We start from the raw sequence: 14,238 nt of genomic DNA on the forward strand, positions 1-14,238 counted from the left end.
TAGCATTAGGAGCTGTACACTAAGCATATATGTCATGAAATCACAGCATATTTTATCACATGAAATCACAGCAGCCTGCATGGAGAGGGGTAGAAGTCCATGGAGGCTGCTGTGATGGTTTTATGTGGTCAGATATGTACATGGGGTATAGTTTTCATATTAAGTAGCTCAAGGACCTTTGATGATGTCACCCTGGTCACATGACATTAGGCCACGCCCCCGTGGACTAGCTCCAAAGCTGCATAGATACCAGGCAAGATTATAACTCTGATTTTATGGGGATCTGAGGGGAACAATTTTTAGCTAAAAGCAGGGTGTCAGATAGTTATTAGAGCTCTATGGGAACCTGCCACTACCTGTATTTGTGAAAATAGTGGTGACGGGTTCCCTTTAAGAACACCTGACTTACAGACGACCCCTAATTACAAACGGACCCCTGGAAATTGGTAACTTATTATACTTTAGTCCTAGGCTACAATAATCAGCTATAACAGGTATCACAGGCGTCTGTAATGAAGATTTATTGTTATTCCCGGTTCTTATGACAATCCAATGTTTTTAAAATCCAATTGTCACAGAGACCAAAAAAATTTGTCAGGGGTTACAATTATAAAATATACAGTTCCGACTTGCATGCAAATTCAACTCAAGAACAAACCTACAGAACCTATCCTGTATGTAACCTGGGGACTTACTGTACACTAAAAAGCTTCAAATTTGTATATGGTATATCCACATCTTTTTTGATGCAAAAAAAGGCTCAAAGTAGCCACATTGAGGGTTTTTGAGACTTTTCTATGCTAATAAGTCTCACAGGACTATATACACCTCTAGACTATGCAAAGCCAGAGTCATGCCTTGAGACTTTTGCAAAAAGTCTCATAAAAAATCTCATTGTCCCTAGACAAAGAACCGTCCCAAGGAGCCGCCTACTGATAAATAACCCCCGATATATGTACTACTTAGTATGTAGAAATATTCAGGTACTATTTACAAAAGGTGAGTCTATTGGAGATACATTTGTCTTTTGTAGACCAAATACAAATTTGGGAGCATTTTTATGTAGATATTTGTTTTATTTATATTCATTTTGATGGAGTTGATAACAAATGAAATATTGTTACGACAGAATGGGGGTTATTTACTAAGGGTTCGCAGATCGCATTTCTGTTGGACTTCTCGATATTTTCAGGGATTGCACGGCTGTGACAGGTATTTAGAAGGGGAATGTGTTGCACATGATTGGCTTTTGAGGCAGCGGCGCCGGCTTTCATGCGTCAGAGATGGGGGGCGTAGCGTCGGACGATCCGACTGATTCGGACTAAGCGCAGAATTTAACATTCAATTTGTGTACCATCCAATGCACTTACATGTACTGGGAAGAAGAAGGTAAACTCCAGGGACCTGAGCGGGGAAGTGACACATGCAGGATATCGGACGCACGATCTTAGTGACTCCCCGTACAGCGCATTATACACGAACAATGCACTTACATGCACCGGGAAGAAGAAGGTGAACTCCGGGGACCTGAGCAGGGAAGTGACACATGCAGGATATCGGGCGCAGTATCTTAGTGACTCCCCGCACAGCGCATTATACACGGACAATGCACTTACATGCACCAGGAAGAAGAAGGTGAACTCCGGGGACCTGAGCGGGGAAGCGACACATGCAGGATATCGGGCACACGCTCGTAGTGACTCCCCGCACAGCGCATTATACACGGACAATGCACTTACATGCACCAGAAAGAAGAAGGTGAACTCCAGGGACCTGAGCGGGGAAGTGACACATGCAGGATATCGGGCGCAGGATCTTAGTGACTCCCCGCACAGGAAATTATACACGGACAATGCACTTACATGCACCAGGAAGAAGAAGGTGAACTCCGGGGACCTGAGCGGGGCAGCGACACATGCAGGATATCGGGGGCAGGATCTTAGTGACTCCCCGCACAGCGCATTATACACGGACAATGCACTTACATGCACCAGGAAGAAGAAGGTGAACTCCGGGGACCTGAGCAGGGAAGTGACACATGCAGGATATCGGGCGCAGGATCTTAGTGACTCCCCGCACAGGAAATTATACACGGACAATGCACTTACATGCACCAGGAAGAAGAAGGTGAACTCCGGGGACCTGAGCGGGGAAGTGACACATGCAGGATATCGGGCGCAGGATCTTAGTGACTCCCCGCACAGCGCATTATACACGGACAATGCACTTACATACACCAGGAAGAAGAAGGTGAACTCCAGGGACCTGAGCGGGGAAGAGACACATGCAGTATATCGGGCGCAGGATCTTAGTGACTCCCCGCACAGGACATTATACACGGACAATGCACTTACATGCACCAGGAAGAAGAAGGTGAACTCCGGGGACCTGAGCAGGGAAGTGACACATGCAGGATATCGGGCGCAGGATCTTAGTGACTCCCCGCACAGCGCATTATACATGGACAATGCACTTACATGCACCAGGAAGAAGAAGGTGAGCTCCGGGGACCTGAGCGGGGAAGTGACACATGCAGGAAATAGGGAGCATGATCTTAGTGAATTGCGGTAGATGTGCATTCCGGTCGGACAATGCACTTTCAGGATCACGCACGACGGGTAGGTAAATGTGCCCCAATCTGCTAGTACATGCATCCCTCAAAACTTCATACTATTTTGTTAACCCATTTAACCGTTTGACACCCGGTGGGAGTATTGGAGGTTTTCCAGCAAGTTATAGTGCAGTCTTTTTGCACATTCACACTGTAACTAAACACCCGCTCCCCGAAGAAGGCAGAAAGGGAAATGCAGATATAGAATCATCATGTTGGGATGAGAATAATTTTATTAAACCAACCTGTAGCTCAGGTACATTAACACGTGTGATAGTAATTCCTAGCAGCTTCTCCTCAGTCCTGATGTCCCAGTAGTAACACAGATTACTCTACTACATAGGAGGAGGACACCAGTGTAATAAATGACCCAGGAGCTTCACTTTACATCTCAAATATATCCATAACACAATAGGCGGTTTGGGTGGTAGCCCTGGGGCCCAAGCCTTCTAAGGGGCCCAAACCACCCACCAAAATTCATACTGAGAAGAACCTTCACCAATAAAATCATCGTGTATCTGTTCCTGCTCCCAATACACAGAAGCCATTTGAAGGTCCTTCAAAGGTCCTAAAACCACAGAGTGAAAGCAGAAGAGACTCATCCTTCAGTACCCAAGAAGCTGATTCAAGTCCAATATGTAGGAAGTGATTCCAGACTTGTTTGAGTCAAAATTCTCATATAGCCCATGGCCCAGGGAAGTCGTAATCCATCTTTGCCCGAATCCCACCTAACTCTACATCCTCTATCATCCAGTCTGTTACTCACCCGCTCTCCGGTAACACAAATGTCATGTCGTTTTTCTGAGATTTGCTCTTATATATCCAGTAGATATGTTATAAATAGTCATGATGGGAAACCCCTTGAAGCTGCTCCAGTGAGGTGGAAGCTTTTCTGTATTTTCTTAATCTTTTAGATCCTGTAAATAACTTTACTTCTTTAGTTGTGTTTTCACTTCTACAGGAAATATCATGAAGACACAATAGATCTGTCTGTAAGTAAAGAGTGGATAAGTTCATGGGGGAAATACCTGCAGAAGTTACAACATCTGCCACCTCCCCCCTCCCTAGGACACCCTGGGCTGGGTTGTAAATGGGGACATTTAAACATGCTGACAATGGCATTTAAAGTGATACAATCTGTGATCGTATCTCAGTGAGGGTTTTACATGGGATTACCTGTTACACCCGCAACTACAGATGCTGTTTTATCTCTGGTGATGAGCTCAACTTCATGAAATCAAGAGATCAGCTCGATGACATGTGCATCGCTTAGCAATATGGGGCTCAGATATCAGCTGGTTACATAACATTGACCACATAATGAAAGGATGGAGCATTGCTCAAGATTATATTCCTCCTGTGCCACCCCATTCACCCTTATAGACTGTAAGCTCTTGGGGTCACCCCCTTATCCTCATAGACTGTAAGCTCTTGTGTCACCCCCTCATCCTCATAGACTGTAAGCTCTTGTGTCTCCCCTCATCCTCATAGACTGTAAGGTCTTGTGTCGCCCCCTCATCCTCATAGACTGTAAGCTCTTGTGTCACCCCCTCATCCTCATAGACTGTAAGCTCTTGTGTCACCCCCTCATCCTTATAGACTGTAAGCTCTTGTGTTACCCCTCATCCTCATAGACTGTAAGCTCTTGTTTCACCCCCTCATCCTCATAGACTGTAAGCTCTTGTGTCCCCCCTCATCCTCATAGACTGTAAGCTCTTGTGTCCCCCCTCATCCTCATAGACTATAAGCTCTTGTGTCACCGCCTCAACCTCATAGACTGTAAGCTCTTTTGTCCCCCATTCATCCTCATAGACTGTAAGCTCTTGTGTCATCCCCTCATCCTCATAAACTGTAAGCTCTTGTGTCCCCCCTCATCCTCATAGACTGTAAGCTCTTGTGTCACCCCCTCATCCTCATTGACTGTAAGCTCTTGTGTCATTTCCTCATCCTCATAGACTGTAAGCTCTTGTGTCACCTCCTCATAGACTGTAAGCTCTTGTGTCACCCCCTCATCCTCATAGATTGTAAGCTTTTGTGTCCCCCATCATCTTCATAGACTGTAAGCTCTTGTGTCACCCCCTCATCCTCATAGACTGTAAGCTCTTTTGTCACCCCTCATCCTCATAGACTGTAAGCTCTTGTGTCACCCCTCATAGACTGTAAGCTCTTGTGTCACCTCCTCATCCTCATAGACTGTAAGCTCTTGTGTCACCCCCTCATCCTCATAGACTGTAAGCTCTTGTGTCCCCCCCTCATCCTCATAGACTGTAAGCTCTTGTGTCACCCCCTCATCCTCATAGACTGTAAGCTCTTGTATCACCTCCTCATCCTCATAGACTGTAAGCTCTTGTGTCACCTCCTCATCCTCATAGACTGTAAGCTCTTGTGATCAGGGCCCTCACTCCTATTGTTCCATATGAATGTTTGTAGTCTGTAATGTATTATTATATTTGTATAGGTCCCTATGATTATTAAAGGATATGTGGAGTAAGATGGGCTATAATATTATTAGATAGAAAAATTTGGACACATTGCAAAGACATAACAAAATGATAAAACTACAAGGATACATCTCAGTGTTGATAAATATGGGCGACTGTATTAACAAATATACAGATGTCTCCGTCTGATCCTGCCTCCTTGGCTGATCCTGTCCCAATATACGTTTTAGAAACTAAAGCCTCTTTCCGGGAAACTAAATATAGAGAATAGTTGAAGTGTGAGTTGCAGACATCATGTAGAATAGTTTTACTAAACCAACCTGCAGATCAGGTATGTGTCGTCACATGTGTAAGTTCACCTCAGTCCGGATGCCACAGTGGTCACATAGATTACTCCGTTACATAGTAGGACACCAGAATTATAAATGACACATGGTGTTGGAGGTCGGAGAATCTACTGTTACAGATTTTGGATTGGGAACCAGGAACTTCACTTAACATCTGAATGGGTGGAAATTTATCACACGCCGGTGCTTGTACCTGGTAGCCCCGCCCACTAAGTGCCACTTCAAGAGGTTTAGCCTCTTAGCTGCTAGCTGGAGTTTTTTACTCAAAAACCACATGAACGCTCAAGGTTAATGTTTGCATGGTCTATGTAGTACGTCATGCCCCCTTCACACCCCCTCTGCGTGGAGATGGTGTAAATGGGAAATTAATCATAATTATGGACCCTTGTTTCTCTATGGAGAGGGGTGGGGGTCAGCGGCGCTCAACCCCTCCTCCTCTCCCCGGCGCCGACGGGTGCCCGCCGTGCTATGGTATGGTGGGCACACATTAGTGTGAATGTAGCCTTAGACAGCTAAATCTTGATGTTAGCACATTTCTTTCATAGAAGGAAGAAAAAGCTGCAAAAAAAATGCTAAACATTTTACAAATTGCACCAAATGAAGGGAAAGTGAATTGACAAATTTAACAAAGTAAAACAAAAACAGACCCTTACCTAACCCTAAATTAGACCAAAAAAAAGATAAAAAAGAAACAGAAGAGTTAACTATGATTAATGTGTGGTGCAACGGGAAAAACGGAGATTGCTGCGACCAATGAAAAAGTCTTGTGCAGGAGATGACTCTGGGGAAGACTCATTTTGGTGCATTAAAAAATCAGCTCAATATTTGGAAATCTGGCATCACCACGTTATGAAGTATACGCTGCCCAAACTGATGGTCACTTAGTATTTCACTAAATATTTCAAGAAGTATTTCACAGTTATATGTTGTGGCTTTAGACTAAAGATTTCCCATCAAGTCGCTGCGATGAGGATCCGCACTGGATACTCTACCAGTAATCAGCCAATCTATGTGTACCCCATCAGCCACCGTACCCTTCTTGATTGAAATTACTTATAAACTAGAGCTGCTGGAGAGAAATGGAAGGTATTTTCAGGATCAGGTGACCAGGCACCCCAATTTATTTAGGTGTTAACCAGTGCAATTTAATCAGCTGTTCCTTATCTGCAAAGAGTTTGTATGTTCGCTCCATGTTTGCGTGGGTTTCCTCGGATCTTCTGGTTTCCTCTCACACTCCAAAAAACATACTGGTAGGTTGATTAGATTGTGAGCCCCGTTGGAGACAGGGACTGATTGGACAAACTCTGTGCAGTGCTGCAGAGAGACCTAACCTGAGCCCCCCAAGCTGTCACCTGCCTACTTACAGGTCGCCATCCTAAGCGGTGGGCAGTAGCTGGGTGCCGTTACCTCCCTAATCCACAGTACAGACAATAAAAAACACATGCAAGATACAGAGCTGAGATATGATAACATAACCTCCCGTGCCACTTTTATACAACTCTACTTTCCCGCCAACTGCAGGAAGCAGCGGATGTTTGCCCCACCTTTTTACTGCCAAGAACCTGCTGAAAATCCTCAAAGAATTCATCCTCGCTATATAGTGGCGCTCATTTTTTGCAAGACAAGTTGTACTTTTTATCTGTATCATGTAAGGATAAAAGACTAAAACTGGATTGTTGTAAACTCTAAGGGAAGTGCAACTAACTTTACATCCAGTTGTCCCTCAGACACAATGGGGATTATTTGCCAAGAGTCGCAGGTCGCACTTCCATCGGACTGTTCTCCGGTTTCGGGATTTGTGCGGCTTTGACAGGTATTTAACGGGTGTCTGCGCAGGGATTGTGTCACACGTAATCGAATTGTGACGCAGATGCACAGCTTTCATGCAACAGAAATCGGGGGGTTGGGCCATTGGAGCATCCTATTGATTCGGACTGAACTCGGGATTTAAGATTCAAATTGTGTCACAAGACAATGCACTTACATGCACCAGGAAGAAGAAGGTGAACTCCAGGGACCTGAGCGGGGAAGCGACACATGCAGGATATCGGGCGCAGGATCTTAGTGACATCCCGCACAGCACATTATACACGGACAATGCACTTACATGCACCAGGAAGAAGAAGGTGAACTCCGGGACCTGAGCGGGGAAGCAACACATGCAGGATATCGGGGCACGATCTTAGTGACTCCCCGCACAGCGCATTATACACGGACCATGCACTTACATGCACCAGGAAGAAGAAGGTGAACTCCGGGGACCTGAGCGGGGAAGCGACACATGCAGGATATCGGGCGCAGGATCTTAGTGACTCCCCGCACAACGCATTATACCCGAAACGGATAAGTAAATGTGCCCCGATTTGATAGGATGAATTACATATGCTACACAGTTAAACCAAAAGAATTATACACTCATTTTTATTAAAAGATAAACCAAAAACACACACAATATACAAAGAACAAAATAACAGAAGAAGACGAAAATGATTTGATTCAGGATAATGTGCACATTAGATACAGAAACATATAATAGAAACATATAACAGAATAAAATAGAAACAGAATATAAAATAATAATAATTATTACAATGATATAATATAATATTATAATATAATAAAACATATAAAATATAATATAAAACATAAAATGTCACACGGTCTAGAAAGCAGCAAAATCACTTAATTGATCCAGGTAAAATAAATAAATGAATATAAAAATAAAATGAAAATGGTCGGTACAAAATATATATACATAGAAATATTTAGACCAGGAAGATCATGAGTTTGTGCAACACTTTGGCCTTCAGGTGACCTATGCCCAAATAATACTGCAAATAATTGCAAACCCAATTAATACTTTATTTCACATTAAAAAAGACACTGGATGTTCCTTAATATCAACTAATAAGAGGAGAAAGTCTAAGGCAACACAGAGTCCAAACTCCTGGTAAGGAGGAGTAGAGCACCCGCAGGTCCTGGCAAGGCCTCTTGTAGTCCAAACACACAATCAATCACACACTGACCTCTCCACCACGGCCAAGTCCAAGAAGCTGTCTAAGGCGCTCCAGCTACTAAATTGTGGACCTTGCACTAGGCTGGGATGGGCAACAGGACAATGGGAAAGCAGTTTGGTGAGAAGAAAATAACTGCTGTTGCAATTATTAAAAAATGGAAGAAACACTAGATGAATGTCAATCTGTCTTGGTTTGGAGTTCCATGCAAGATCTCACCTCGTGGGGTAAGGATGATTCTGAGAACCTGGCCAGAACTACACAGGAGGACCTGGTCCTTGACCAGCAACCTAAGTCATGGCTGGGTCTTCCAACGTTACAATGACCTGAAACACACAGTCAGAAGACAAAGAGGCATCTCCTTAAGAAGCATTTCAGGAATTTGGAGTGGCCTTGCCAGATTATAAACCTGACCCCAATAAAAACTCATTGTAGATGAAACCGTGTTTGCCTAAGTAGTAAAATATAAGAACCCGTACATGTTTGGTGTCTCCTTAACCGTACTAGCCTATAGAATGATTATACCATGTTTATTATACTGTACGGTGAACTGAGTAAATGTTTCAATAAAAAAACAGCTGTACGGTTGCAGGAAAGGGTTAATAAATTTGAATGTTCTTGCTATTTTTACCACAAAAACGAACCCATTGGATAATACAAATCTTCCCGCAAAAAAAAAAGCATGTATGCCCATGTCAGATAAAAAAAAAATTAAAAAGTTATATTTTTTGAAATTTGAGCAGGAAAAAAAAACATAAAAAAGTCTGTGTCCAGAAGGCCATTTTAGGCTTTGTCCTTCAGGTGTTAATACCATAATGATGGTCCTATGTGTACACAACAGAACTTCCTAAAAGATCAGCATGTCCATATGATAATCTGATCCTGATGAGGACATGAGCACAATGTCATTGAAAGCATCATGTAACTGACGGGGCTACAGACATAAGGACCAATTCTCCAGTACGGTGTCATCATGAAGAGGTTATATATCTTCTGTAGGGGCAGGTTGAGGATCCTCTCGTTCTTTGGAGGGTTCATCAGATTGATCCTCTTGTTCTTTGGAGGTTTCATCAGATTGATCCTCTCGTTCTTTGGAGGGCTCATCAGATTGATCCTCTTGTTCTTTGGAGGGTTCATCAGTGATCCTCTTGTTCTTTGGAGGGTTCATCAGATTGATCCTCTCATTCTTTGGAGGGTTCATCAGATTGATCCTCTTGTTCTTTGGAGGGTTCATCAGATTGTTCCTCTTGTTCTTTGGAGGGTTCATCAGATTGATCCTCTTGTTCTTTGGAGGGTTCATCAGATTGATCCTCTTGTTCTTTGGAGGGTTCATCAGATTGATCCTCTTGTTCTTTGGAGGGTTCATCAGATTGATCATCTAATGCATTTTTAAGCCTAAAGGGAATAGATCTCAGGAATCTATGTTTAAAGTCTTTGCCCATAAAGACATAAATGATTGGGTTGATGCAACTGTTAAGACAAGCCAAGATGTTAGCAATAACATCTACTGTCCTCAATCGAACTTTATCTTCTTTATATATGGGGGTTAGTGGCCAGATGTTAAATAGAGCCCAGCAGATGAAGAAACACAATATAACAGCGATGATGATCCTGTAGGGTCTCCGGGATCTCTGGGGTCTACTACTATTTCTTAGTTTGAGGAAAACGGTGACATAACTGGTGAAGATGACGAGGAAAGGGATCACAAACATTATAAAAAAGCAGATCAGAGGAATGGTCTTTTCTGTATCATATCTGTTGATATTAATGTAATCGTGTATAATTATTAAGTAAATCATTACTCCAGTCCAACTAATACTTAACACCCACATAATTCCTGCAGTGATTCTCACTAGTTTCTGTGTCCTGTGGACTTTAGTCCAAAACGGCCACATGACCGATACCCAGCGATCAACACTCATGGCCGTCAGGAAAAGAACACTGGCGCTCATGTTTACATACAACAGAATACTATTAAAGAAGCAGAAAGTTACAAAAGATGGTGATGATAGACACACATCATTGGAAGCCCAGTCCGCAATGTACAGAGGCATAGAAGCGCAGCACAGGAGGTCCGCGATGGCCAGGTTGAGGAACCACACGGCACTGATTGTCTTCTTCATCCGGAATCCAGCAATCCAGATGACTAATCCATTCCCGATAATCCCAAGGATGAAGATGATGCTGGAAATTGTAATTGCAACTATCTTTAAAGTGCTGATCTTATTATCTGCATTAGTTGACCTGAGAAGACATGATAGGAAAGAATTTAGGATATGATAGCATATAGAGATGAGCGAGTATACTCGTCCGAGCTTGATGCGCGTTCGAGTATTAGCATACTCGAAATGGCTCGTTGCTCGGACGAGTATTTCCCCTGCTCAAGATCAAGCATTTAATTAAGAAAAGACAGTGAAGAACAGTGAAGAATACAATGAAAACATTGAACACAGTGAACACAGGATCATTTAAGTGAAGAACACAGTGAAGAACAGATTGCAGAGGTTCCATTTCTGTTTGCTGTAAATTACTCTAAGTTTCGCGTGAGTATGAAAACTCCCCACATGTGGATATATACTGCTGCAGCAGGGTACAGAAGGGCCGGCGGGCTTCTGAAAGGCAGATTTTGATGGAATCATTGTCAGACAGCATGTCATGTTTGTGGAGCCACTGAGATATAGAGGTTCCATGGAGGTTCCATTTCTGTTCACTCTAAATTGCTCAAAGTTTTGCTTGAGTATGAAAACTCCCCACATGTGGATATATACTGCTGCAGCAGGGTATAGAAGGGCCGTCGGGCTTCAGAAAGGCAGATTTTGATGGAAATGTTGTCAGACAATGGGGCAGATTTACTTACCCGGCCCAGTCGCGATCCAGCGGCGCGTTCTCTGCACTGGATTCGGGTCCAGCCGGGATTTATGATGGTAGTTCCTCCGCCGTCCACCAGGTGGCGCTGCTGCGCTGAAGTCCGCTGGAATGCCTCGAAATACACCGGCCTATCCTGGATGAAGGTGAGTGAAATTTTCGCGACATAATTTTTTTTTAAATGCGCCGTTTTTTCCGAATACGTCGGGTTTTCGTTCGGCCACGCCCCGATTTCCGTCGCGTGCATGCCGGCGCCGATGCGCCACAATCCGATCGCGTGCGCCAAAATCCCGGGGCAAATCAGGTACAATCGGCGCAAATCGGAAATATTCGGGTAACACGTCGGGAAAACGCGAATCGGGCCCTTAGTAAATGACCCCCAATATGTCATGTTTGTGGGGCCTCTGAGATACCACAACACCGTAAGATCTTTCAATTTTCCTGAATGTGGAATTATCCTAAAAGTGTCAATACAGTTGTGTATGGCAAACTGTACAGCTTTAGGTATTTACCATTACTGTATCTTGGTTACACTGTTATATAAGTGGCCATATACAAAATGTACTGCAACCTTCTCACCAGCCCTGGCACAAAATGTTTTACACAAGGATAAATAATTCCTCAGAAATAAGATAAATGTCCAAAATCATCCGGCCCCAGTTCACTCACTACGACAAAAGATCCACAAAAGAAGAAACCAGGAAGAAGACAATATAGAAGGAATATAAACTTACTGGTTATAGTGATTCAGAAAACTTCCAGTCAGCACATAAGTCTGGTTATCACCTACACGATCCATTCTAAAAGAGTTTGTAAAATAACATTTTTACTACTTATAATTATATATAAAAGCAGTTATTATGCAATTTTACCATAATGCAGTAATCAGAGGGTTTATTTTATTTTGGGCATTTCTATAATTAATAATTCCTTTATTTATATATCGCACACACAGATTACTTAGCGCTGCACAGAGATTGCCAAATCGGTCCCTGTCCCGACTGGCGCTCACAATCTAATCAACCTACCAGTATGTTTTGAAATGTGGGAGGAAACCGGAGGACTCGGAGGAGACCCACGCGAACACGGAGAGAACATACAAACTCTTTGCAGACGTTGACCTGGATGGGACTTGAACCCAGGACCCCAGTGCTTCTATTTATTAACTGTAAGTTTCTATCCAGAGAAAGGGGGTAAGAGGGCATCAAGACTGGCCTGAATGTGTCACATGCTTTTTGCTATAATGGCCTGGTATCAGTGTCCTTGGATTTTGCTAAATTAATTTAAGTTGGTTATCTAGAATTATCATTTCTGTGGAACCATACAAAATAAAAAATGAAGTACTTACCTCTCTTTTCTCCTCCAATGCATTGTGACTCCGCCCACCACCATGGGGCTGCTCCAGTAGACCTACAATCTCATATTTAGGTTTTGCTTACAATGTTAATTAACAATGGTCATAACCACATTTGCCAACTTTTTTTCTTTTCTGTCTATTGTGTTAACCCTTACAGGACTCGGGTTTGACTGCGGTACTTAACAGGGTAACTGCTGTTACCTCATTAAAATTACAGTAAGATTCAGAGTTAAAGGGGTCTTCTCATATAGTCCTTAATATTTCATTTGCCATATTCAAACATTTCTTTAATTCCATTTAAGTAAAAAATCTACCTATGTCAAGATAATTTTGCATAAACGTAGCAACTCCATAGCTGTCCTTGGATATGTCCACCCCTGCACTCTGGCTGAGGTGGCCACTCATACACTCTGGAGGTGCCTGACCACCTGGACTCAGTAACTCCCTGACATTTCATATGGAAAAACCGTGCTATCACTCCAGCAGCAGTGGTCATATCCAAGGCCAGCTATCTTGTTTTTAACGGATAACATGGCTACATTTGTGTAATATTATCTTCACGCTTGTACTTTTTTTTAATAACATGGAATTGAAGCAGTAAGTTCTTCTAACCTATGAAGACGGGTTATCTCACCAAACCAGTCTGATAACTGAGGGATTTGGGTGGTTTACCACAATCTGGGAATCAGGGACCTTGCAGCAATTAGCATAAATCCCATTAAGGACTTCTTGGCTTTGGTAATCTATGTGGGGGGGATAGAGAGGAGTAGGACTGATGGGTCATCCTCCAACTGGTTTCCCATTCATTTAGTGATCAGCCAACTCACCTGTAACCAAAAGGGGCACAGCAGTTGACAACCCCACCATATGTGTGTCATTGTACCAGGGGCCTCGAGGCATCTCCAGCAGAGATCTGAGCAATTCGGTTAAAAAGATCTTAATCTGGTGGGCACCCAGTACCATCAAGAAAGGATTTTGTAATTGGTCTCCAGGGACTTGCAAGAAATGGATAATTTGCGACATAGTTCAAATGCTTTTGCCCATTCCTCTGTGAAAGATGTGTCTAATTCCCATTCCCATCACTTAGCATACAGGATTTCAGATTTACCCCAGTTGTCTAACAGTAGCCCATAGATCAGTGAGATTGTATGTAGGACCACTCACTGTACAGTGCACAGAGACTCAAAAGGTGTCAGTTCTCTGTGTAAATTTACCCCAGATTTGATGACTTGGTAGAAGTGCGTTAGTTGGGTATATTCCCATTGTGCACTTGGAGAGCAGTTCACTAGGGAACTTCTCTTCTCTTGGTGACTGATTGGAATCGGAGAGTACCCTGGTCACGTATTGAGGCTATGAAGTCAGTCGACATTCTCAGTGGGAACTCCGAGTTGCCGGTTATTGGGGTTAGGGGACCATCAGGAGTGAATAGCTGTGTAGTATCAGAGGAACACTTCAGCGTTCTCATCACTTGGGCGGCTATGCATGGCAGATTTTGCAGGGAGTGTGAAGCTTCGGTATACCTACTGGACCAAGGAAGGGTCGTGAGAGGAAACATAGACAACTGTTTTTCCAGTCAAATCCAGAGCTTATGTTCCCTATTGTG

At 43.2% G+C, this 14,238-nt stretch overlaps 2 protein-coding genes across 3 annotated transcripts in view; one reads left to right on the forward strand and one right to left on the reverse strand.

Moving 5' to 3' along the window:
- LOC140134567 (myeloid cell surface antigen CD33-like) overlaps window positions 1-14,238 on the forward strand; it is a 336,522-nt gene that overhangs the window by 101,965 nt on the left and 220,319 nt on the right. The window lies entirely within an intron of this gene.
- Window positions 9,595-13,658, reverse strand: LOC140065211 (C3a anaphylatoxin chemotactic receptor-like). Its single transcript, XM_072112814.1, has 3 exons — window positions 13,463-13,658; window positions 13,270-13,378; window positions 9,595-10,657 (listed from the first exon to the last, which is right to left on the reverse strand). The coding sequence occupies exons 1-3, from the start codon at window positions 13,656-13,658 to the stop codon at window positions 9,595-9,597; spliced, it is 1,368 nt and encodes a 455-aa protein (XP_071968915.1).

Source organism: Engystomops pustulosus, chromosome 6, assembly GCF_040894005.1.
Source record: "Engystomops pustulosus chromosome 6, aEngPut4.maternal, whole genome shotgun sequence".
Lineage (NCBI taxonomy): Eukaryota > Metazoa > Chordata > Amphibia > Anura > Leptodactylidae > Engystomops > Engystomops pustulosus.